Source organism: Mirounga leonina, unplaced genomic scaffold (assembly GCF_011800145.1).
Source record: "Mirounga leonina isolate KUSES-001 unplaced genomic scaffold, KU_Mleo_1.0 Mir_366, whole genome shotgun sequence".
Lineage (NCBI taxonomy): Eukaryota > Metazoa > Chordata > Mammalia > Carnivora > Phocidae > Mirounga > Mirounga leonina.
This window is the reverse complement of record NW_023270709.1, coordinates 15,721,454-15,746,272: the sequence shown is the minus strand read 5'-3', so window position 1 is coordinate 15,746,272 and position 24,819 is coordinate 15,721,454. Positions and strand designations below refer to the sequence as shown.

The 24,819-nt window shown below is 43.3% G+C and overlaps 3 protein-coding genes across 8 annotated transcripts in view; 1 reads left to right on the top strand and 2 right to left on the bottom strand.

Annotated features, from left to right (window-relative positions):
* Positions 1–3,249, top strand: part of RANBP9 (RAN binding protein 9) — a 91,420-nt gene extending 88,171 nt beyond the window's left edge. The window contains exon 14 of the mRNA XM_034985697.1: positions 2,257–3,249. Within this exon, the coding sequence (XP_034841588.1) occupies positions 2,257–2,387 (131 nt within the window). The 3' untranslated portion in view covers positions 2,388–3,249. The remainder of the gene's footprint in view (positions 1–2,256) is intronic.
* A 699-nt stretch (positions 3,250–3,948) lies between these two features.
* Positions 3,949–7,996, bottom strand: NOL7 (nucleolar protein 7). Its single transcript, XM_034985698.1, has 8 exons — positions 7,675–7,996; positions 7,533–7,593; positions 6,804–6,862; positions 5,352–5,383; positions 5,032–5,119; positions 4,567–4,688; positions 4,416–4,493; positions 3,949–4,128 (listed from the first exon to the last, which is right to left on the bottom strand). Exons 1-8 carry the CDS (start codon positions 7,941–7,943, stop codon positions 4,052–4,054), a joined length of 786 nt encoding a protein of 261 aa, XP_034841589.1. The 5' UTR covers positions 7,944–7,996; the 3' UTR covers positions 3,949–4,051.
* Positions 7,997–10,916: 2,920 nt separating this feature from the next.
* SIRT5 (sirtuin 5) overlaps positions 10,917–24,819 on the bottom strand; it is a 33,865-nt gene continuing 19,962 nt past the window's right edge. For 5 of the 6 annotated variants that reach the window (XM_034985701.1, XM_034985705.1, XM_034985700.1 and 2 more), the window contains 3 exons: positions 23,799–23,922; positions 22,021–22,136; positions 10,917–11,455 (listed from right to left, as the gene is read on the bottom strand). In XM_034985701.1, the coding sequence (XP_034841592.1) occupies positions 11,380–11,455; positions 22,021–22,136; positions 23,799–23,922 (316 nt within the window). In that variant the 3' untranslated portion in view covers positions 10,917–11,379. Of the gene's footprint in view, positions 11,456–17,344; positions 18,151–22,020; positions 22,137–23,798; positions 23,923–24,819 lie in introns of those variants that run through there. The other variant, XM_034985702.1, reaches the window with a different exon arrangement.

Genomic DNA, 24,819 nt, shown 5'->3' with positions numbered 1-24,819 from the left:
GTTTACTATCATGGCCTTTTTGAAATTACTACATGGATAGGTAATCATGAAGGCTTAATTTAAGCTTCATATATAGGTATCACTCAAGACATGGAAAGAATTTTCCTTTTATTTTTTTCTCCAAATTTTTATTTAAATTCTAGTTAGTTAACATATAGTGTCTCATTGGTTTCAGGAGTAGAATTCAGTGATTCTCATCACAAATGTCCTCTTTAATGCCCATCACCGAGCTAGCCCATCCCCCACCTTCCCTCCATCCACCCTGTTTGTTCTCTAAGACTCTTTTATGGTTTGCTTCCCTCTTTTTCCCCCTTCCCGTATGTTCATGTTTTGTTTCTTAAATTCCACGTGAGTGAGATTATATAGTACTTGTCTTTCTCTGACTTATTTCACTTAGCATAATACACTCTAGCTCCACCCACATTGTTGCAAATGGCAAGATTTCATTCTCTTTTTGCAGCTGAGTAATAGCCCACTGTGTGTGTGTGTGTGTGTGTGTGTGTATGCATGCCACATCTTTTAGAAAGAATTTTTGGAGTAACCAGTTTTCTTACGAATTTTTTGTATCTTGGGTTCTTTAAGGGAATTCAATTATTAAATATTAAATTTAGGACCATTATGCAAGATATATGTGTTCCTATATACTGTGCTACAAATTATGTAGTATGTAGGTTCAGCTATAAATAGTACTTAAATTTATATTGATATAATTCCTACAAAATTAATGACAAGATTAGTAAATTGCTGTGGGTGAATGTGCGTATTTATAAATATCATGCTATTTTCTGTAGTTTCATCTCAGTTTCATCTCTAATTAGTGCTTAAAGTTGTTATATTAATTGTAATTGCAGCAAGTTCTATTTCCAAAAAACTTAAAAATGCTTATAACCACATGCACCCACCCCCACCCCCAAAATAAAATAGCGTACCTCCAGATGCTTACCTTTGAGCAAGGTTACTTTTCCCTATAAACCATCAAGAGACATTTTTGAGATGTTTCCTTCTCAGTTTTTATTCCTTTTATTATGTTGATTTTGTGTAAAAAAATTGTTCTTGACTCAAGGCAGAACTGTAAAAGTCCTGCTTAGATTAGACTTGGCAAAAAATGTTTTTCACCATCCAAGTTCAGCTAAATAGGGTCTTGCCAAATAATAGCCAGGACCTTATTAATTCTAACCCACAGACCACTTTTCAAACCATACTTTCTCCCCAGTCTTTGTGCCTTTTCTTGCATATTTTCATTCTTACATTCTTGATCCTATTTGCTCTTATATATTTAAATCTTGAATTTGCTTTTTTTTTTCCCCCCCCTTTTGGCTCCATTCCGTCTGCATCTTTTCTTTCTCCCACCGCATTGCAAACTTGGAATCTGGAGTCAAATTCAATCATATGAAGCCTTACCAGCCAGTATTGTGGTTTTTGCTCTTTGTTATCAACTATGCCTACAAAGGACTGATTAGTAATTGCATTAATTGGGAATCTACGTAAACTTAAAATGTGGACATCTTCACCCAAGGAGAGATCACCAGCTTCTAGGTGGTTGACCACTTTGACCAGTAGTTCATTTTTTCATCTCTGGCAAAGAACAAATTCTGGTAATTAACTACATCTGTACTGTATTTGACAAATTTTGGGTATCCTGAAATCTATCCTGAAAACTAATTTACTGGCAATTTTTAAAATATTTTGTCTACCAATTATAAATTAACTCCCTTCAAGATTAGAGGGTGGTTTTGCTTTTGTCGTTGCTCATAGCCATCATCAGGCCCTAGAAACCCAAGTTAACACTCACCAATGTGCCTTGGAGACCGTTAGCCTCAGTTGGGTCCTCTTCCCCAGAAGGGAGAGAATCCAGCAGTGAAACTTCTACTGAAAACCTGGTGTCTTTTTTTGGTAAGTCAGCTGACTTTAGTCAAGTTGAAGAGAAATACTGAATATTCCTTACTCCTCACTGTAAATATCGGGGAAGAAATTACATCTTTCCCGTCATAGTTAATATCTAAAACTTTTTTTAAAAAAACTTAATTCTGCAAGAATTTCTCTTAACAGTTGAATACCCACTACCCATATTACCTAGTCAGAGTAGCATATCCACGACAATAATCATTTGCTCAGAAATTCCCATCGCTAGTTAGGTCATTAAGAGCAGTGTAGGCATTGCTAATTTTTAAAGTAATGCAGTTATTTTCCCAACTGAGAAGTTTTTAGAAAATGTCTTGCTAATTGCTATTTCCATGTTTAATCATTTTTCCTCAGAAACCCACAATCTGCCAAAGCAGCCTCCACTTGCCCTAGCAATGGGACAGGCCACACAATGTCTAGGACTGATGGCTCGATCAGGAATCGGATCCTGTGCATTTGCCACAGTTGAAGACTACCTACATTAGCTATGCATTTAAGGAGCTCACATGTATATTGTGGCATATAGTCAACATGGAAGTAGACCGGCTCTGCTGATTTGAAATTTAGATTTTTTTAATTATGTACTGGGGACAGGTTTTTGTCGCTTTACATTGCTTCCTAGTTTACAGCATGATGCAAATGATTTTCTAACTTGGTGTTAGGAGAAATTATTTTCCATCTTTAACCTCTTAGTTGTCTAAGAGTTAAATATTACTGAATTTCAGACGTTCAAATTGATCATCACAAATCCTTTAAAACAATTACCTGAAAGAAACCAAAAAATCCTGCCGCCTTTGTTTGGGGGAGAGGGGGGAAGGAAATGGAACAAGTTGTGTTTGTGTTAGCATGTGGGTGATGTAAACTTCAAATCGGGAGATGCTCCGACCCCCACTCCCATATAAGCATTCAATCAGTGTAACTTGCAAAACGCATAAACATCCGACAGTTTGAATTTATAGTGTTGATGGAAGAAATCATTTTTAATGTGTACTGTAAAACTTGAAATACTCAGGAGCTGAGTGAATACGTTTGTTGCTACTTACAATCCCGACCTGTTAGTCCCAGTAGTTTTGTTTTAACATGGTCTTTTTCAACTTTGTTTCCTGTTTAACTACAGACGACTTCTGTTGTAGACTCACAGTTTAACTGTTGTATTATAACAGTATTACATGTCAACAGTGTGGTTATGACCTTTATTTATATAAAAACCAAATATTTAGTCAATTTACCGTGTCTTAATTTAATCTTTGTACACCTTCCATTTTTAAGTGCTTAAATGAGTACTATATTGCAATAAAAATGTAGTGATATAATTAACCAGCCATTAAAAATTTACTATTACAGATACTAGAGTGTCAATTGAGTTTATATATCAGGTACCTGCACACTTCTAATTAAAACTAGAGCAATTAAAATGAATGGTTTCTACTATAAATCTGAGTTCCACAACCTCAGACTGCCTTCAGTGTATCGGCCTTCCCTGGATTAGGGTCAAACCTGACACTGGGGGTGCTGCAGAGAACAGGAAATCTGTTTCTGTAAAAACTCAATATGGCATGTGGCTTGTCCGTAAAATAACCAAGATAACCATATCCTTTGGCTGACTGTTAACTTTGTATGTACACTGAGGCTTCAGTTTTCTTTCAGAAGAAATCTTTCTTATACTTAGATGTTGCACTCTCTCAGTTACTTCTTTCCTAGTCTGTATTCTATGAAACAAACTCTCACCAAAGCACCAAAACATCTGCAAGATGAAGGCATCTGAGAGCTGCGGCTGAAAACCCCTAGGTGTCTGTTTCTCCTCTCCACGCACCCCCCTCCCCCCGGCCACTCCTACGGCGCACCCAGCACCCAGCACCGCCAGGTGGGAGACGCGCTTTCAATTAAATGCATAAAGGCTCGTAAAAAGAAAAACAATTCCTTTTAAATTGCGTTTTCTTCTACGTAGTCCTCAAAGACGACAAGGCACCATTGTACTCCAGAAGGATGAAATGGGGGGGGGCTTCCCCCAAAAGATCTAGGATTTTTGCAATGACCCTTCACAAAACCATTTATAAATGATTTATTAGATTTTCAGAAAAACTAACCCTGTAAACCACATAAGTACTATACATACAAGTACATACAAGTTCTCATTCTTCATTTAGCTTTACTTCTTAGAAGTTTTCATCTTTCTGACCATCCACCGTCTTTTAAACCTCTTTGCATTTTGTTTTTTCTGGGTTCCTAAAATAGAAAATTTTGTGCAGTAAGAGTATTAGATATAAAATTCCCAAGAAATAATTCAAAAGTTTTCAAGATTCTATGAATACCTAAAATTAAGTTTATTAAGTCAGATTGTATAGATGAACGTACATATCACGCTAATCTGTTTTTCAGAAGCAACTTTAACATACTAATGTAGAAGCTATTATAAGCAAAACATTGATGCTTCATGATTAAGTATTTACTGTCTCCTTAAAAAAGAACATTTTTCGATACATAAAAAACCAAGAGAATAAACTGGATCTTACCCCAAGCATTATTCAGAAACTGAGCTGCAGCCTTTTTCACTGGTAATCTCTTATTTTCAAGAGACAGGAACTTATTTACTAGAAAAGAGAATTATTTATCATTTCTTTAATTTGCAATAAAAAGTGAGAGAACAGTCTGTAAAGAACTTACCAGTAGTTCTGTTGGTTCCTGGACCATACAAAGAATTCTGTATAAAAGCCTTCGCGGCTTCCTGCCTTGCATCTCTCAGATCTTGATCTTTTAGCCTTAGCGCCAAGTAGCTTTTATTCTGGCTGGTGACCAACACAAAAGGTCAAAATGAGCAAGTCTGATAACGTGTTTACTTTGAAAATAAAAAGCATTTTTCTTACTTCAAAAAGTGAAAAAACCAAAATCCTAAATTTGTATATGCACAGATGATGAATAAAACTAAATCACAGGGCTATTTTACTAGAAATCGATTAACATTTATGTTTTAAGCATGCAAATGTTCTTATGTAAATATCAGAATTGGTTTTCCCACAGAGGATCTAATCTGAAACCACTACTAATTAACATCTTTCTCCACATAAGCCAATACTTTAACTCCCTCCGGTCACCTTTACATTCTACGTGGAAAAAAAAGAAGACTCTTACCCGACAGACTGTACTTTTTGTACCTTTTCTTTAACATTCTTAGAAACACTTCCTTTTTCATATTCTTCCTTTTTCTTCTGCAAAGTAGCTAAAAAAATTTTATTTCAATTTAGTAATTTATGTAGAAATAAAGCAGAAACATTTACTGGAGTTCACTTTAAACATGCACTCATACCAATTTCGATGCAATTTTTATTTGTAAGAAATAGAGAACAGGTCCAAGCTACACTCTCTCAGGGCCAGTAACATTTGGCTGCAAATATCTGCAAATGCACTTGACACTTAACACGAGAAGTTATTTAAATCAGAAGAGATCATACCTTCTTTCAGCTTTCCTGATGATTTCTTTATGCTAAGGAAGAACAATAAAAATACTGATTAGTATGGCAGATAGCAAAGATTACTCCACTTACTACACAATTTCATCGGGCTTTATAAATAAGATACCCCCTTTCATTACCACCCACCTCAGTTTTTACTCAGGATCAGTTTTGGAAAGCAAAAGTCCCAACTTTGGAAAGCAAAAGTTGGGAACTGCTACCAGTTCCCAAACTAGTATATAACTAGGATGGAGTATCTTCTCAGAAAGTTGTGAAAGCGTATTAGCAAGCTTCAATAACAGATTGCTGTAGTTAAGAGCTGAAGTGAAAGACTTAAGAAAAAAGTGAATTACATAACAGTATTCAAAATACGAAGTGAAAGGTGGTAGGACGGCATCCTTTTATTTAGAGAAATCATAAGGGATCAACTCAGCAGTTCAGGCACAAAAAGGATGGAGAGACAAATTAATCTGATAAAATACAACAAGATTCCCATACAGAAGCACTTGACAGAAAAGCTATACAAAGGAGAAAGTGATGATGGGATGGGGGGTAGTAAGAGAAGGAAGAGGTGACATTTGAGCTTGGTTTCTAAAGAGGGAAGGGGGAATATGCCACCAAATGCATCTGAATGTATAATATATTCAGGATTTTAACTTTGGAAAAGTTCTTTTACTGAAAATTTAAGAATCAGCAGCCTAGGTAAAAAATACAGGACTAAACTTCTGAACTTAAAGCATTTAGGAGAGACGGCTCGGTGGCTCAGTCGGTTAAGCGTCTGCCTTCGGCTCAGGTCATGATCCCGGGGTCCTGGGATCGAGCCCCGCATCTGCCTCCCTGCTCAGCGGGGAGCCTGCTTCTCCCTCTGCCTGCTACTCCCCCTGCTTGTGCTCCTTCTCTGACAAATAAATCTTAATTTTAAAAAAAAGCATTTAGGAGAAGCAAGGGGGGCATAAAGAAATTACCCAATATTTAGAAGTCTAAATTTATTAGTTTGATTTCACGGGATAGATGGGGAAGAGGACGACAACATTTGCCTTTAACCATCAACAGAGGGCAAAGCTGCTAAATGAAGCGGGAGCAGCCAAGGCAAGTATGGGACAAGAGGAGCTTCAGGAGCCTGTGGACATGTCTGCTACTCCACTAAATGCTAAGTTTCAAGACTCCCTTTTACTCACCACCATCTACCCTCCCTTAGTATAAGGACAGGAGCACAAGCATCTGTTGACTGATACCCTGGAATCAGCCCAGAAGCTGAAGTTAGCTATAGGAATGAACAGAAAGTGGTAAAAGACTGAAAAGTGGAGTTAATTCCCTCCACCTTTCCCACCAAATTCAGATACCTACTGCGTAGCTTTTTAATTTATTACTTCTATTATGTGGACTCAAATAAATGTGTGGGCCGGTACGTAATTCATAGACTGGTGTATGTAACAAAGATCCACTACTTACTTAGTCTGTCCAGCTGTAGTTAACTTCTCTAGAATGTTATCTGGAAGGAGTTTTCTTTTCTTAAAGACATTTAAGAATTAATCAGCAGTGAGGTGCATGACCGTATGCCCCGACTTGCTTCTGAAGTTTCTGATCTTAAGGACAGCTTTACTAAAATCTAGACGAGTGAATTAGGCTGAGCCCTGCCCCCACGACCTCTAAGCTGTGGGAAGACGGGGCCCACGAAACTCAGAAACTGTTCCACATTCTCTGGAAGCACTTGGTGAAGACTGGGAAGGCTGCCCACTGTATCCCAACCCGAAAGGCAGTTCTACGCTGAGCGCAATTAAGTCCCGTCCACCCGGAGTCCGTCCTCTGTGGCCCATCTGCCAGGCGTTACAGCAAAGCAATCATACTCTCTGCAGTACAGCCCTCGGTTTACAAAGTACCTCTCGTAATTCTCACAGCAACCCAATTTCGGATAAAGAAACTGCCTCCGCGAGACTAAATGACTAGGCTGTCATGGTGAGCTGTCCCAAGTGGGATGAACCCTCCGAATCTCGAATTCACGACTCTTCCCACTCCCGTTCTCAATCGCTGCACAGCAAAGAGCTCGAGCGCCTTCGTTTTCGCTGTTGTCAGAAGGCGTATTAGCGACCTCCCCCCGCCCCAGGCTCCCAGCTGTGGCACCACAGGGGAACTCCACCCCGGCCCGGGGTTTTAAGGGGAGACGCCTCCCTACCCTCTAACCTTTTGTTCGATGAACAGCTCCTCCCGTCGCTTCCTCTTCTCCTTCAGGAGCGTTTTGTCCCTGAAAGAGGACAAGTTAGTAAGGGGCGACACGCGCGGGACGGGAAGGGGCGGCTCTCCCGGCCGGCGGCGGGCTCCGAACCTGCGCACCGACTCCCGAACCCGCCGCTCCTCTTCTCGTGCCTCCGCCTGCGCGCTGGCGAAAGTCAGCTCCTCCGGGGCCTCGTCGTCCAACTCGTCGTCCCCTTCCCCGTCTTCTTCCTCCAGCGGCTCCGCGGCCGCGCCGCTGCTGGGCTGCCCGAGCAACAGGCTGTGCTCCGCCGCCTCCTCCTCCTCCTCGGAGGCGGGCTGGCCCTCGTCCACCATCGCCGACTCCGGGATGCGGGACGCGCGCGGCCGAAGCTGCACCATGACCCGCGCGGCGCCCGACCGTCTGGCCTCTGACCCCGAAACAACGCGCAAGCGCAGCGTGACGTGGAGAGCAAGCGACGCCACTTGCGTCGCCCCCTGCAGGTGCAGATGCGGAGACGGCGGTGCGACGGCGGAGGCGCATGCGCAGAGCGGGGGAGGGCGTGGCCTAAGGGGAGCCGAGCGTTGGGGCGGGATGGCGGGTGCTTCCTTTTCCCCTGTGGGAGGTTTCCCCGCCTGGGACGCCACGTGCATTTCTCCCCGTCCCGAATAAGCGGCCGGAGCTCCCGCAGTGAGAGCAGATCGGGATGGGGCTTGCTTCTAGGAGGGGAGAGCCTCGTAAGAGCTCCGCTGGGAAGCTGACAGCAGGGTTGCCTGGGCCCCCCCCCCCAGTCCCGCTGTCACGGGCTGTGCCGTCCAGGGGCCCAGAAACCTGGGACCACAAGCCCCGGTGGCCCTACCTAGCACCGCGACCCACTTGGTCCAGTTAACCTTAAAAAATAAAACTGCCAGTTATTTTACCAGCAAAAAAACGGGTTTACTCAGGAATCGCAGAGTTGCCGGGTAAGCAAGCTGTTGGCAAAACCATCGGCAAGTCCCCCAAACTAAGGAGCGGATTCTCTTTTATCGAGGAGCCGGGAAGCTGGGGGAGGCTGTCATAAAAGTCCATTGGAGTAAACTGGGGATTAGAAATAGGGTGGCTTCTCATTGGCTGGGCTGTTGCGGGGGGCGGGGGAGGAGGAAAGCCCTTCTTCCCCCCGCTGGGGTAATAAGGCCCTATCCACCTACCAGGTCTGGTAATAAAGCGGTATTCACCTACCAGCCACCGTCTCTTCCTGTTGGATTTGCAGGTGAGGACAAGCGGTAGAGCGTGAGACCTCCCCCTGCCGAACCTCCCGACTCCGTTTTAGTGAGACTTCCCTTTATTAATTTTCACATTGGATCCAATTATTCAGTATTTGCGGACTGGGCCCCCTTCATCCCCGCACCCCAAAGAAGTGGCATTTCCTTCGAAGGGAAGAACTGTGCCATGGCAACAGGACGTGATGCCTTTCAGTCCTTCTGGCACTGACAGGAACAAGTTGACAGATGCAGGCTTAAATCAGTGCTCAGCACCAAACGTGTGCTTGGCTGCCTCAGCCACCGTTTCCCAGGTTCCCTCACCACCTGCTCCTGCACTGTCCACGCCTCCGTTCATCACCGACACCACTCCCTAACAGCTTATCTGACTACTGCATTAGGATGTAAGCTCTGTGAGAACAGGGTCCTGGCCTGCTGCCCTGCTCTAACCCCAGGAACTTGAACAGTGGCTGGTCCAGCGCAAACCCTGAATCTGTGAAAGAATGACTTCACCATTACTTAGTGAATGCAACCCTAGCGCTGCTTCTATCCCTCCAAACCCCAGGTAGGTTTCATTTCTTGGCATCCACGGCCCTTCCTGATCTCTGTGTTTATCTTCTCCCATCCATTATACAACACAAAATGACTCATCACTGAACAAACCAAGCTGTTGCCCATTTGCTATGCATTTGTACATGCTGTTTCCTCTGCTGATACTCCTCCATGTGGAACTATTTATATTTCAAAAACTGCCCCCTACTTCCTCCTAAAGGCTTCCAAGCACCTTAACGTTAAACCCATCCCCACTCCGCCCATCTCTAATTGCATCCTCCTCTGCAACTTGCACAGATTTCTTTACTGTAGTTTCCAATCTGTAAAATAGTTCACATGACAGTTGTCCCAACCATTCTGTGACCTCCTTGAGGGTAAGGTCCATATCTTACTGATCATTTTATTTCTAATGTCTATCATAGGGTAGACATTCAGTAAATACTAAATTGAATTAAATATCACATATAGTTTGCATTTTCAAATTTTTCATCCTCTCTAACGAAACCAAAACACGAACAAAAATGGCAAAACACGAAAACCAACCAAAAAAAAAAGCTGCTGGTACCAAAGGCCCAGGATGAGAGGAGTTACAAAGAACAGTTATGAAATATCGGGGCCTTGGTCAGATGGAAATTACAGATTAAAAACACAATCAGACTCGCTCACACAGTGTGCTGACTTTCATCATTGCTAACACTAAGAAAATGTATGGATTTAACTTTGAGAAGCCCAACAAACCTATTAACAGTGAATGATGGTATTTCAGGTAGAAAAATTGCATTATAAGAGGCCCCCTCTGTGTACATGCCTTGACCCACTCACGCAAAGTGTGAATCGAGCCCTCAGGAGCCCTACTCCTTGTAAGTTATGAACATCCCTCTTGCTCCTGCAAAGAACCTTTGGGATTTATTAAAAGTTATGACCAAGCTTTATGTGACTGCGTCTTGCCTGCTTCTACAAAAGCCCAGGGTGTAGCATTAAATGTAATTTTGTAAGGGGCTGAGGTAATGTGGCCCAGAGGTGTAATCACCCAGGGAGCTGATCTGATCCAAGGGACCTGCACATATATGACCTCCCTACGCTCTTTCCTAAAGGCCACTGCTCCCAGTCAGACCACAGAGCAGGCATTCCTAGGGCCCTGGGGGCTGCATTCAGTAGTGAGGCTTGAGCAGAGAGCTCTTCTTACTACTTGATTCCAAGGTAATATGAGGGTAATTTTTTAAAGTTCGTGGGGAAAAAAAAAAAAAACCACAGACTTCAGAATTCAGTGTCTGGGAAAGCTTGGTGGGGCCCCCGCAGGGACCGTAATGCTTCTGTGTTTGTGATATCGATAAATAGTCAGCCATCACATCTCCCTTTCCTCTTTGGCTGCTAAGGAGGCCAGTGGTCAATTTTAGGCAGCTGTGTTTATCCTTGGAGTCCATATATTTGCATCATTTATTTTACTCATCCTGATTTTCTATCTTGATGATACTTTTCCCTTCCTTCCTTGCATGAGTTCTTGTTGTAAGCTATCCCACACACTGCGAGGCAAGGCAGCCAAACATGGTAAGCACTGAACAGGAAAAGCCCCCAACAAAGACATCTCTTGGGGTAAGATCTTTATACAATAAATGACCTACTGTAGACAGTGATTTTGTTTTCCATCAAAACTTGGCAAAAATCAGAAATACCAAGGTTTTACCCCTCTACTTCTCTGTGTGTCCAGATCGCAACAATTCAATCAGGATAATTACTTTTTTAAAAGATAATCTAATTATAAAATTTTCCCTTTCCAGTAACCAACCAAACACATAAAAGATATCTTATGTTTAAGTCCACACAAAATAAGATGCATTAACTTTGACTGTTCTCTGACTTCTTGTAAGAATATTTGCTATTGTTGTTTCTAGGCCCCCATCATTTATCATCAGGTGGGATTCCAGCCAGGGAATCAGAGGGTATTTTTAGATTTTCCAGTATTTAGCTCACCGTCCCCATGATTGGTTCTCCTCTGTTTGTGGCCTGGTACTTAGACATACTACAATTTCTTCTTTCCCCAGGGCGACTAAGAAACATTTTCAGTTTCATGAGGAGCAAGGGCTTCAGGAAGAGTGGTACCACATGGCCCCTGGAAATGAAACCTGAAATAGGACAAATAAGCAGAGTCAGAAACACAAAAGGGCTACTTCAGCAAGTCACACATTTCTTAGTTACATCCAAAGCAAAATCCCAATTCTCACAAATACAGTATTATGAGCTTTGTTCTCCCTTTTTTCATCTAGTTTCTGATAACTCTAGATGTAGACATTTCATTATGGGTTGATCCCAGTGATCAAGGGAATTTTGGGAAAGCAACTGCCTGGAATTTAGGTGCTAAATTTTATTTAAGGGATAGGGGAGACATAATTGCAAAGTACATTTTGTGATTGTATAGCCAACCTCATAACTGAAGGTGTTGAGTTTTACGAAGTCTGTATACTAATTAAAACACCATTCTCAGGGTGCGCCTGGGTGGCTCAGTCGTTAAGCATCTGCCTTCGGCTCAGGTCATGGTCCCAGGGTCCTGGGATCAAGCCCCGCATCGGGCTCCCTGCTTGGCGGGAAGCTTGCTTCTCCCTCTCCCACTCCCCCTGCTTGTGTTCCCTCTCTCGCTGTGTCTCTGTCAAATAAGTAAATAAATAATTTTTTTAAAAACCCCAGCATTCTCATGCACTAAGGACACGAGAAAAATAACCTCATGTACCACACAGACCATGAACATTGTAGCTGAGTGAACAGGACTCTCAAGCCAGCTGTTGGACCTTATGACTAACTCTGACGTATAGTCAGAAAGTAGAAAACAAGCAAAAAGAGCAAAGAGGAGGGAGAAAGAAGAAAAATTCATTCCTGCTTCCTTCAAGGAAAAATACAACAGGAAGAAAAAAAACCCGCCCATCTCTGAATGCAGGATTCAGAGGATCCTGGAAAAGCAGGATTTTCTAGTGTATTCAGAAGAAAGCCCGTTGAGCACAGTTAAAAATGAAAAAGCACATGCTCAAGGTAATTCAATATTCATACTGTTCATCCTTTTTTTAAAAGATTTTATTTATTTATTTGACAGAGACAGTGAGAGAGCCCAAACTGGGGGAGTGGCAGGCAGAGGGAGAAGCAGGGTCCCCGCTGAGCAGGGAGCCCGATGCGGGGCTCGATCTCAGGACCCCGGGATCATGACCTGAGCCGAAGGCAGATGCTTAACCGACTGAGCCACCCAGGCACCCCCATATTGCTTATTCTTGACACAACACAGATCATAAATGCCTGAGACCTCAAATACTCTTCTGTCAGGATAGAGTGCAGCTAACGGACATCCCCAACCAGGTGACATCTCCACTCCTCCTGCCACCAGAAAGCTCCTCACATGCACAGTTACAGCCCCTTGCAGACTTCTAAAAAATTACAGCCCGTCACAGAGAACCTTCCGGGAATTCCCATAGCCTCAGCTTGCACATGTTCTCCTTCCTAAAAAAGTGACTTTTGAGAATTCCTTTCTACATCCATCCTTCTCCCACTTTGCAAGAGCAAGCTGGTGCCCTCCCCCACCCAAATCTTACCATGATGCCTTATCCCAGAGTGTGAAAACGTCCAAGGGGCCAGATAAAGGGACATTTGAAATGTTGGTGTAGATCTCAGCCAATAAATGGTTTCTAGAGATTGGGTGACAAGGCATCCTTAGGCAATGAAGGGCCATTTCGTTCCTGCTTTCCATAAAACCAAAAGAGGGCCTGGTCTGATAGGACTGTCAACAAACACATCGCTAAATGCGATGCAGAATTACAGTGTGTATTTTAGCATATAACTTGGAAAGAGGTCCAAAATCTGAGTGGCGATGACATAATGAAATTCCTTTCATTCCTGGGCAATTATGTGGCTCACATTCTCAGGACCTACGTCTTTAAAAAGCAAAAGCTAAGAATTACAATTGACATTGGAAAGGTGAAATTTAGCTTGGCAGTAACAATCTGGCCCGCCCCCCTTCACATTAGGTAGAATAAGAGACGCAGATGAAGCCAACTGCAAATAGGAAACAATATTTCTTTCCCAGGACGATGCACAAACTATCAGAACAACTCCCTTCTTTGACGACTGCTTTTTTACTCACCAAGGAATTCTGTACTCTAAAATCATAAGCTGTCAGAAACTGCCGTTGGAAATTACAGCGGTAAAGGATAAATGTGCTTGCGGGACCCAAGTCACTTTGCCACTGTGCAGCAACCTTGCTTTCTAACCCTGGGACCGGGCTCCGCACAGGGGTGTCTGAACAGCATTACCTGTTTACCTTCAGTTTGTGGTCTCCAGGGAAACGGAACCCTGCGTCCACATTTCCAGCCAGACTGCACTTGACTCCCACACAGCCCTGCTTGCTGCTCAGTCTACCAAAAACAGCTTCACTTAAATTTCACCTAAACTCCATCCTCCCTCCAAATCCTATAATAACTGTACCTTTTCCTTTGTTTGGGGACACGCGCCATGTTCCTCCCACATTTGCAGAGAGCCAGTAAAGCTGATCTGACTACAGGTTAGTTTCTGGTGACTGCAGGTGGACTGGGCTAGCACAGCGTGAACTCGGGTTTCCTTCCAACACTCAGCCAGGGACACAGGAGCTAATCCGAAAAATTCATGTCCTGTGCATCTATGAAGGGCTGCATTTCCAGTAAGATTTCACTTTTATGGAATTATTAGCCAAAATGTATCATTTACTTGTTGCTTTCAACAGCAATACCACAAATTATTGTTAGTGATAGTTTAATATGGAGGCATTTTTTAAGTTTTCAAGAAATTGAAAACAAATGGTTCATACCACATTTTGCTGCAGAAATATAATAAGGGAGTCAACAAAAGATTTTTAAGCATAAAAATATATTACATGAATATAAATTTCTGTGATGAAAGTAGAATGGAAATACGAGTTCAAGGAGGCAAACAGTGAAGGTTGTTAAAAAGGACTTGTGTATCTACTTTGTAAATACATAATGGTGGGTGTTGAGTGGAGGCAACATTCACACTGGATATATTTAAAACCATGATAATGGCGGTTTTATCCTAAAATGACAGTATTTTATTTCCAATACACTTGGAATCAAATCTTTTTCAACTACTTTGATACAGAATTTTACTTTAAGTTTTGTTTTGTTTTGTTTTTTGACAGAGCACAAGTGGACAGAGTAGCAGGTAGAGGGGGAGGGAGAAGCAGGCTCCCCGCTAAGCAGGGAGCTCGATGCGGGACTCGATCCCAGGACCCTGGGATCATGACCTGAGCTGAAGGCAGACGCGTAACTGCCTGAGCCACCCAGGCGCCCCTGATACAAAATTTTAGATGTCAAGTTTAAAAGAGGTACGTGAAGAAAAGTGCTTGAAGACTCATGTTGTAGCACCCTGCACCCCCCCAACACACACACGCCGCCCCCCCGCCCCCCAGCAGCAGGGGGACCGGGACCACTGGGTTTGCTCCGGAATCTGTTCATGCCACTGGTATTGGTTAATGTGATTATCTAATTTGAGAAAAAAATTATGCAATAAACCTTCAAAATACAGTGGTTAAAAGACGGTTGCTCCTAGGAAAATGTGATGTATGCTTTGGAAAGACATGGGAGGTCACTAAAAATAATTCTATTAAATTAGTGTAGGTGGGGGACGCCTGGGTGGCTCAGTTGGTTAAGCATCTGCCTTTGGCTCAGGTCATGATCCCGGGTCCTGGGATCGAGCCCCGCATCGGGCCCCCTGCTCAGCGGGGAGCCTGCTTCTCCCTCTCCCACTCCCCCACTCGTGTTTGCTCCCTCTCTTTCTCTGACAAATAAATAAAATCTTTTAAAAATAAATAAATTAGTATAGGTGGGAAAGACTAGGGGGAGGGTTGCTTCACAAATTTCTTTTCATAAGTTCTTGTTGCACTTTAAAAAAGAAAAAAAAAGTAGAAAAATATCCAACCAGAGGTCGTAATCCAGTGTTTTCCCAGACTCCCAGATAATAAGAGTCACCTGGGCCACTTGTCAAATATACAAACAGTCCTCCTCACGCCCTGGAAATTCTGACTCAGGAAGTCTAGACTAGCGCTGTGGGATCTGATTTTTTTTTTTTTTTTTTTTTGGCTATCTGTTTTGTTTTACAAAATAAGGGCTGGGGTGATCTTTATCTTAAGGGGCATCTAGGGAACACTGGGAGGATGAGGAGCAGAATCAGCAGGTCCCGACTTACAGAAAAGGCCTTCAGCTCTATCAAACAAAGCAAAACAAAATAAATGAATGCACAGTTTTGCTATAAACAAACATATTTTAAATAAATAAAATTAAATATTTTTAAGTATCTTTAAGTATATTTTGCTAAGGCATCTATGTGTCCTTTTAAAATTATTCTGACTTTACATGACTTTTTGATGAACAGACTAACCAAGAGCCCAGCTGCATGAGCCAAGAATAGGGCCCTTACTACCCACCCATGACAGCTCACCCGGGCATCGGACTTCCTACCAACTGCAGTCATCTGTAAATTAAAAGTAAACTCTTGGGGCGCCTGAGTGGCTCAGTCGGTTAAGCGTCTGCCTTCAGCTCAGGTCATGATCCCGGGGTCCTGGGATCGGGCCCCATGTCGGCTCCCTGCTCAGCAGGAAGCCTGCTTCTCCCTCTGCCTCTCCCCCTGCTCGTGCTCTCTCTCTCACTATCTCTGTCTCTAATAAATAAATAAAATCTTAAAAAAAAAACCTAAAAGTAAACTCTACACTCTTGATGAGCAAATACATAATTAAAGCAATCTATAAAACCATTTCTAGCTAAGAACTCCTTCGATTTATAAACTCCATTGACAGTTGGCTTTCTTGGGGGCACTTCTTCCCCTGCAGAAACGTGTTACCTCCCAACCTTACTGACCGCCTCTTCTGGGACGTCCCCCCCACCCCTCCACTCTGGCCACACTGACCTCCAGTGCTGTCCCTCCCACCTCCCAGGCGTGCATGGCTTGCAGCCTCCACTCCAGGCAGTTCAGTGTCTGGAACGCCCTTAGCCAGACAATTTCCTTAGCTAACTCCGTCCCCTCCTGCAAGCCTGCTCAGACATCTCAGTGAGGCTTGCCCTGACTACCCAGCTGAATCCTGCAACCCGTCCACTCCCCTTCAGCTCTACCTTTGCTTTTTGCCACAGCCTGCTGCCCCCCTTCTTGCCTGCTATACCATTTGCACGTTTATTATGCTTCCTGTTTACTGTTTGCCTCCACCACTAGAATGTCATCTTCACATGGCAGATTTTTTGGTTTACCGATATGTCCTATCCTGAGCACCTAGAACAGTGTACTTAGTACCTAGTACCTAGTAGGTACTTAGCAGATATCTGTGGACTTCAGCTGAATTCCAAAGTTTAGAAAATTTCAAAGATGGTAGTCAGGGGGACACAGGAGGCCCAACGTGTTGGAAGGCCCTTCACACCATCTCTCAGGCGAGCACAAATCCCATTTCTGTCTCAGCAAATGCACAGACCCTCATGTGCCGAGGACCTCGGGGGTTGAATAACAGTCAAAACCTTGAAGCCCAATCGGAAAATACCTAGGGTCTACTCTAACCGTAATGGCTTGGCAGAACTCATCGGAGACAACCATCGGGGATAGGGAAAATGACAAAAACAAAACCGGAACTAATTAACACCTTGAAAATATTAATACATTTCAGTGGGAGGCAAATTCTGTGACTTCGTCTCTAAATTAGAATTGGGGCAAGGAATCTAAACAACTTGAGCAAGGTCTCAGATGTCCTGTGAGAGCCAAGTTTAAAGTGTAGGCAGCATCCTGCTCCCTGTTTAGGTAAAAGGAAATTAGGTTAAAAGGACGTATTATCCCAGTTTTCATTTCTCTCGTTAACCTAGAGCAGCTGTTGGCCAACTTTTTTCTGTAAAGAACCAGAGAACATATTTTAGGCTTTGCAGGCCAGACGGTGTCTGTTGCAATGACTCAGTTGTGTTGTTGTAGGTGCAAAAGCAGCCGTGGACAATACAGAAACACATGGCCGTGGCTGAGTTCCAATAAAACTTTATTTACAAATACAGACGCTGGGTGAATTTGGCCTACAGGAAGCAGTTTGCTGAGCCCCGACCTAGCATAAAATTCAACCCAAATCTATCATGCATGAGATATAAGAGAAAATTCTTCCCTTGTTAGACCGTGTGTTCGAACGCTCAATTGCTCTGGGCCTGGTTCCCGTTTGAAAAGTCAAGAAGGGTAAGATCACCGGCATCTCTTCTAAATGTCAGCTTTGACGACTCCTAGATAAAAAAGCACGACTGTCTTCACTGGTCAGATACACTCATCTGGGAAAATTCCCAGACTTAGTGGTACAGACAGCCTCAGCTCCCCCAAGAAGCCAACAGAAGGTGGTTCTTGTGGTCAGTGCTGGGTCAATGAGTAGCTTGTCAAATTTGATCAAAGTTTCTAACGAGCAAGTAGCCAGTCTGTCTGAAAGGAGACATGGCAGCTTTTCAGGATGTGAAGCTGAACAATTTTGGCTGGGAAGGAGAAGCAGCTGAGTCAGGTCTGTAGTTTTAGGAAGCCCAACTTACGAAATGATATCCTTATATGCCAGGATGTTCTTCTTAACTTGCAGGAAAACTACCAAGTTCGATTTCCTTTCAAGACACACACGATGGACGCCCAGTAGCTGCTGGTCAGTCCAGGGCACGAAAGGCAGAGACCAGCTCTGGGCTTGTGGAAGCACACTGCTTTGATTTTCTTCTTCTTCCCCATCTGCATTTTGTTGCTTTTCTACCGTGATGATATGTTTTCATTCTTTCTACTTAGTAGAGGTGAGCCGGAGATCATCTGACTAAAAATAAACCACATGAGAAGAAAGGGACTGGGGATGTAGCTCATTCCCTCCTTCAGGAAGTTTCTGCCATCCTGCTCTTGGAGGATTCTGATGCTCTTTAAGCAGACGAGGGGCCTGAGTTGTCCGGCTCTGACATTCCTGTGAATGATGCATGCTGGGTCCAGGTGCTACAATGCCTATTAGAGGCCTCGTGTCTATTTCTCAGGGGTAAGTTAGAAGAGAATTTAATTTTTTTTTTAAAGATTTTATTTATTTATTCGACAGAGAGAGACACAGCGAGAGAGGGAACACAAGCAGGGGGAGTGGGAGAGGGAGAAGCAGGCTTCCCGCGGAGCAGGGAGCCCAATGCGGGGCTCGATCCCAGGACCCTGGGATCATGACCCGAGCCGAAGGCAGACGCTTAACGACTGAGCCACCCAGGCGCCCCAAGAATTTCATTTTTAATAGGACAGCTTTATTGAGATGTCCTTCACATATAATCTGTTTAAAATGTATAATTTCATGTTTTCTTTAGTATACTCACAAAATTGCACAACCATCACCACAATCGACTTTAGAACATTTTCATCACCCCAAAAGGAAACCTGTCCCCATTAACAGCCACTCCCTATTCCTCTCCACCCGAACCCGAGACAACCACTCATCCACTTCGAGTCTCTGTTGAATAAATGTAATCATAAGATTTGTGGTCTTGTGTGTCTGGCTTCTTTCACTTAGTATAATGTTTTCAAGGGTCATTCATGTTGTTGAATGGATCAGTACGTCATTCTTTTTATGGCTGAATGTATGATACTCCCCTGTGTAAATACCAAATTTCCTTTATCCACTAATCAGATGAAGGACATCTGGATTGTTCCCGCTTTTTGATTATTACGAACAATGCTGCTATGAACGTTCATGTACACGTTTTTGTGATGTTTTCATTTCTCTTGGCTATATACCTAGGAGAATCACAGGGTCGTATAGTAGCTCTGCATATAACCTCTTGAGGAACTGCCAGACTGTTTTCCAAAGCAGCTGCACCATTTGTACGTTTCCACCTGCAACGGATGAGGGGTCCAGTTTCTTCACCAACACTTGTTGTTTTGTTTTGTTTTTTTTAAATTATAGCCACGCCAGTGGTTGTTAAGAGGTAGATCATGGTGGTTTTTTTTTTTTAATGTTTTATTTATTCATGAGAGTCAGAGAGAGAGAGAGAGAGAGAGAGAGAGAGAGAGAGAGAGGCAGAGGCAGAGGGAGAAGCAGGCTCCCCGCCTAGCAGGGAGCCCGACGCGGGACTCGATCCCAGGACCCTGGGATCATGACCTGAGCCGAAGGCAGATGCTTAACCATCTGAGCCACCCAGGAGACCCTATCATGGTGGTTTTAATTCGCATTTCCCTAATTTTAATAATGTTCAGCATATTTTCAATATGCTTATTGACCATGTATATGTATTTGGAGAAATGTCTATTCAAATATTTGGCCCATTTCTAAATTGGACGATTTCTCTTTTTCTTATTGAATTGTGAGAGTTCTTTATATATTCTGGATGCAAGTCCCATATCAAATATTAGACTAGCAAATATTTCCTCCCATCCCATGGGTTGTCTTTTTTACTTTATCAATGGGGCCCACCAAAGCACAGAGGTTTCTAATGTTGATTGAAAGCCAATTTACCCATTTTTCTTACATTACTTGTGCTTCTGATGTCATATCATGGAGGCTTTAAGTAACTTGAGGTCACAAAGACTTACTCCTATATATTCTTTTAAGCATTTTATACCTTTAGCTCTTATATTTAGGTCTATGATTCATTTGGGTTAATTTTTGAATGTGGTATGAAGAAGGAGTCCAATTTCATTCTTTTGCAGGTGGCAATTCAGCCATTCCAGAACCATTTGTTAAAAGGACTACTCTTTCCCTGAATTGCCTTCATACCCTTTCCAAAAACCGGTTGGCCATACACTGAGGGCTTACTTCTAGACTCTCAGTTCTGTCCCCCTAATCCATACGTCTATCCTTATGCCAGTGCCATGCCATCTCGATAACTGTAACTTCGTAGTAACTTTTGAAACTGCAAAGTGTGGGTTCTTCAACTTCATCCTTCTTTTTGTTTTGGCTCTTCTGGGCCCCTTGCATTTCCATATGAATTTTAGGATCCCCTCACCAATTTTTGCCGAGAAGCCAGCTGCAGTTTGGATGGAGACTAGCTGTATCTGTAAATCAATTTGGGGAGTACCGCCATCTTAACAATATGGCGCTGTCTGGTCCACAGACATGAGTGTCCTTCCACATGTTTAGATCTTTTCATTTCTTTTACTGTACAGTTTTCAAAGAATCTGTTTTACATAGAAGGCAAGTTTTTAAGGGATGTCACCTAGTTGCTGCCACTTACACACGAATGAAGAAGTGGGCCGAGAACACAGACAGTACTGATTAAAAAGACAGGGAGGAGATTAGATTCAGCCACCTCACCAGAAGAGGGTCATCAAGTGCATTTCCACACAGTCTGTGGCATATTTTTTTATCCCAGTGAAGACTCAGAATGCTGGTCCTCATCCTGGCTGCACGTTAGAATCATCTAGGAAGTTTACGGAAATCATGATGCCCAGGCTACACCTGAGGCCAGTTACATCAGAATCTCATGGGTGGTACCCAGTCGTATTTTTATATATATTTTTTTTTATTTATTATTATTTGATAGAGAGAGCACAAGCAGGGGGAGCTGCAGGCAGAGGGAGAAGGAGACTCCCCGCTGAGCAGGGAGCCTGACACGGGACTTGATCCCAGGACCCTGGGATCATGACCTGAGCCGAAGGCAGACGCTCAACAGACTGAGCCACCCAGGCGCCCCACCCAGTGGTATTTTTAAATAAGAAGCTGAGGTGACAACCACTGGCTAACATAATGATAACAAATTTCAGTGAAGTTTTACATTTTATTTATTTGTATTTCTTTATGAGTTATGTATGTTCTACCTTATTCTAGAAAGGAATTAAGCAGACTGATAAGAATATATAAACTAGGGGCACCTGGGTGGCTCAGTCGTTAGGCGTCTGCCTTTGGCTCGGGTCATGATCCCAGGGTCCTGGGATCGAGCCCCGCATCGGGCTCCCTGCTCGGCCAGGAGCCTGCTTCTCCCTCTCCCACTCCTTCTGCTTGTGTTCCCTCTCTAACTGTCTCTCTCTCTCTCTGTCAAATAAATAAATAAAATCTTAAAAAAAAAAAAAAAAAGAATATATAAACTAAGTTAAAAGGGAAGACAAAACAGCCAGGGTGAAAAAAGAAAGCAAAATGAAGGTGAGGATAAAATAGAACTCAGAATGAGGCTAAAAACGCATAGTCTGATGGTCTCCACTTTCCACACAAATATGGGAGACAGGATCAGCACCACGACATGGCCCCAAATACTATTATTGAGGATATCCGGCAATTCGGCAGATATTTGGCAACGAGACCAAAGAGGAGCTCACCCAGGCCGCCCCAGGGAGAAAAGCGGGTGATGAAGGTCCACATGGACATCTCCCCGGCCATGTGCTGGGTATTCAACTCACCTACACCTAAATGCCATTACCAACTCTCGCTGAAAAATACAAATGAAAGCCAAGCCTACCGAATCAAAGAACTTTCCAAATGTTCATCAAAGAAGAACTTTCAAAATGTGAACAAGAGCCCTAAGGCAAATTCCCTGGAAGAACATACAGCTGCCTTGGTCTACAGTTAACGGATATTTTGTTCTTCCATCAAAGCAACTACAGACCGAATTAGAAAACATAAACTCTGTGTCTTTTTTTTTTTTAATGAGAACAGTAGGTAAGATCCGTTTCGACGACATATCCAAACGTGCTCCGTACCTTCCATCTCCCACCTTGGTAATCCCTGTACCTGAATCTGTTGGTGGCAGGGGTGGTTTCCATGTTGAATTCGGCCACTGGCACTCCCCGCGCAGACACCTGGGGCGCGAACATGGCGGCAGGGTAAACCACGGAGGAAGTTCCCACCTGCCAAGCAAACGAATGGAAACAGACAAATGACCACACGATGCAGAGAAGAAACATTCTTTCAGAAAACCTGACACAAACTCAGGCCAGTTTGTGGTTGCAGATGTGAGGAAAGCTAAGCTGGATGAGATCAATGGGGAGCTTCCAAGGGACAGATGGGAAGTTAGGAGGCATCCTTTCAGCTGATCACTGGAAGAATGTGCTAGAAGAAAAGCAGCACCAATGCAGAGAATGGCAGATGAATGGCTCGGTTTTGTTTCTGCTCTGGGAGGTGATGCCAAGAATCCATGTTCTTTTTTATTTTAACATTAGAAAATTCCAAGAAAAAATATATACATGTCATTCAGAATCCTACTACCCCAAGATGACCACTGTTCACATTTTGATATATATTCTCTCAGGTTTTCCCTACAAATACATATTCACAAATGTGCTTTCCAAGAAAGGAAAGGCCAGAACATGCTGTACAAACCAGCTTTTCTCATCTGACCATCGGTCATGAGCACTGACGCTCTGGGATGCGCTCAATAAATACTGGCTGAATGAATATGCACCCGTGAGAAAGTGCTTCTGCTTTTAAAGACAAGTTATAGAAATTCTGAAATAGCCTTTGTCCAATTTACGCCACTTCTAGGAAAATATGCCCTAAGGAAAGGATCTGAAGAGCATGCTAAGAAGTTATGGCTGAGGATATTCACCATAGCATTATTTAAAATAACAAAATGTGAAATGGCCTAAATGTCTAAAAATAGAGAATTGGTTAAATAGCTCCTTTTATATCCAAGCAATAGGACATCATGCAGCCAATTAAAAGGTGATGCAGATTTGTGGTGTACTGGCATGGAACATACATGAATAAAGTTGTTTCAAAACAAAACACACAGTCTGAACCCATTTTTGAACTTTAAACAGTATGTATACATCTGCATTAGAAAAGGTCTAGACCAGGGGCAGGCAAATGTTTTTCTGTAAAGAGCTGGATAATAATGTTTTTAGGCTTTGTAAGCCAGACAGCCTCCACCACAAATAGTCAACTCTGCCATTAGAGTGTGAAAGCAGCCATAGACAACACAGAAAAATGGACACGGCTGTGTTCCAATAAAACTTTATTTACAAAAGCAAGTGGCAGCCCAGATCTGGCCCACAGGCCACAGTTTCTCATTTCTGATCTAGGAAAAAAAAAAACAAAAAAAAACTAAGATGCTTACAGTGGCTATTTCTGGATGGTAGAGTTATTGGTGATTTCTAATTTCCTCTTTGTAATTTTGTACTTTTTTGTTTTCTCAAATTTAATAATGAGCATGTAGTACTTTCAAAATCAGAACCAATAACATGTTTTTTGTTTTTGTTTTTGGTGGGAAGAGGCTTTGTGAAGCCCAAGACACAGTCTTACATAGTTTCACATTTAAGATGAATTCGTATTCATTGTTTCTTCATTTTTCTGTAGGGTACGACGAGTAGGGTACAACACACAAATTCAGAGGGGAAAGGAAGGAAAGGGAACAGAGAAGAAAGGAAGGGAGGAGGGAGGGAGGAAGGGAGGAGGGAGGAAGGAAGGAAGGAGGGAGGGAGGGAGGGAGGGAGGGAGGAAAAAAACACCAAACTCCACCCCAGTCCTGGTGTTACAGAAAATCTCAAAGATCAAGGAAGGGAATGACCTACCACTAGACATAAGTCACAGAGGGTCAGCTCTCTGTCAACCTCCTCCAGAATGGCAGGATCCAGGTTTTCTCCAAACCACACCACGTGAGGTCGCAGCAGGCCCCCGCACCCTGCCTCTTCGCACCTGTAAGAACATCATCCTTCACCCAACCCCAACACCTGTCCCACCAGGTCTGCCCAGGTGGATCAAAGGAAGAATGGGGCTACCCCAAATCCAGTCTGTCCAGTTGCACAGCTCTGATCCTTCTTATCCTCTACTCCTCCCCTTCCAGACCATGTGAGCTTATCCTGAATAGAAAGTACTCGTGTTGGGGCGCCTGGGTGGCTCAGTTGGTTAAGCGACTGCCTTCGGCTCAGGTCATGATCCTGGAGTCCTGGGATCGAGTCCCACATCGGGCTCCCTGCTCGGCAGGGAGTCTGCTTCTCCCTCTGACCCTCCCCACTCTCATGTGCTCTCTCTCATTCTCTCTCTCTCAAATAAATAAATAAATAAAATCTTTAAAAAAATAAATAAATAAAAATAAAAAAAAGAAAGTACTCGTGTTAACGGCCCTTGTGTTGACAAATGTGTTTCGGCCAACCGTCACATTCCCTTTCTAAACAGTGTTTATTCATAAAAAGACAGACAACAGGCCCAAAATGGAGTCCCTTGTGCTAAGCCCCACGTCAGCAAACCAAGACTTAATACCTCACCACCTGGCTGCAGCTTCAGCCTCTCCAGGGAATGTGAGCTTTAAACCAGTCAGTGTGGAACCTCCTGGTCAGCACTAGTGGGGTACTCCGCTGAAATGCCCCTTGTGTCCCCTACAGGACGGTGACCTTGCCTGAAACAACTCCCTCTTTGCTAGAGAATCTTGCTTGCCCTGCCTCCTTCGGCCTATAGAAGTCCTCCCTTGTGTGTGGCTCCTCGGAGCTCCTTTCTGTCTGCTAGATGGGATGCTGCCTGATCGGAGAAGCTCGGACAAAGCCAATTGGCTTTAACAGCAGCTCTCTCCTTCCCAGCTACTTCACCGCACATATC

Excerpts from the sequence above, each read along its gene's own strand:
- NOL7 (XM_034985698.1), bottom strand. The coding sequence starts at position 7,943 with ATGGTGCAGCTTCGGCCGCGCGCGTCCCGCATCCCGGAGTCGGCGATG. Across the intron at positions 5,384-6,803 it reads ACTACAGCTGGACAGACTAA|CATAAAGAAATCATCAGGAA; the intron begins GTAAGTAGTGGA and ends GTTCTTCCTTAG. Across the intron at positions 5,120-5,351 it reads ATCAGGAAAGCTGAAAGAAG|CTACTTTGCAGAAGAAAAAG; the intron begins GTATGATCTCTT and ends AAATTTTTTTAG.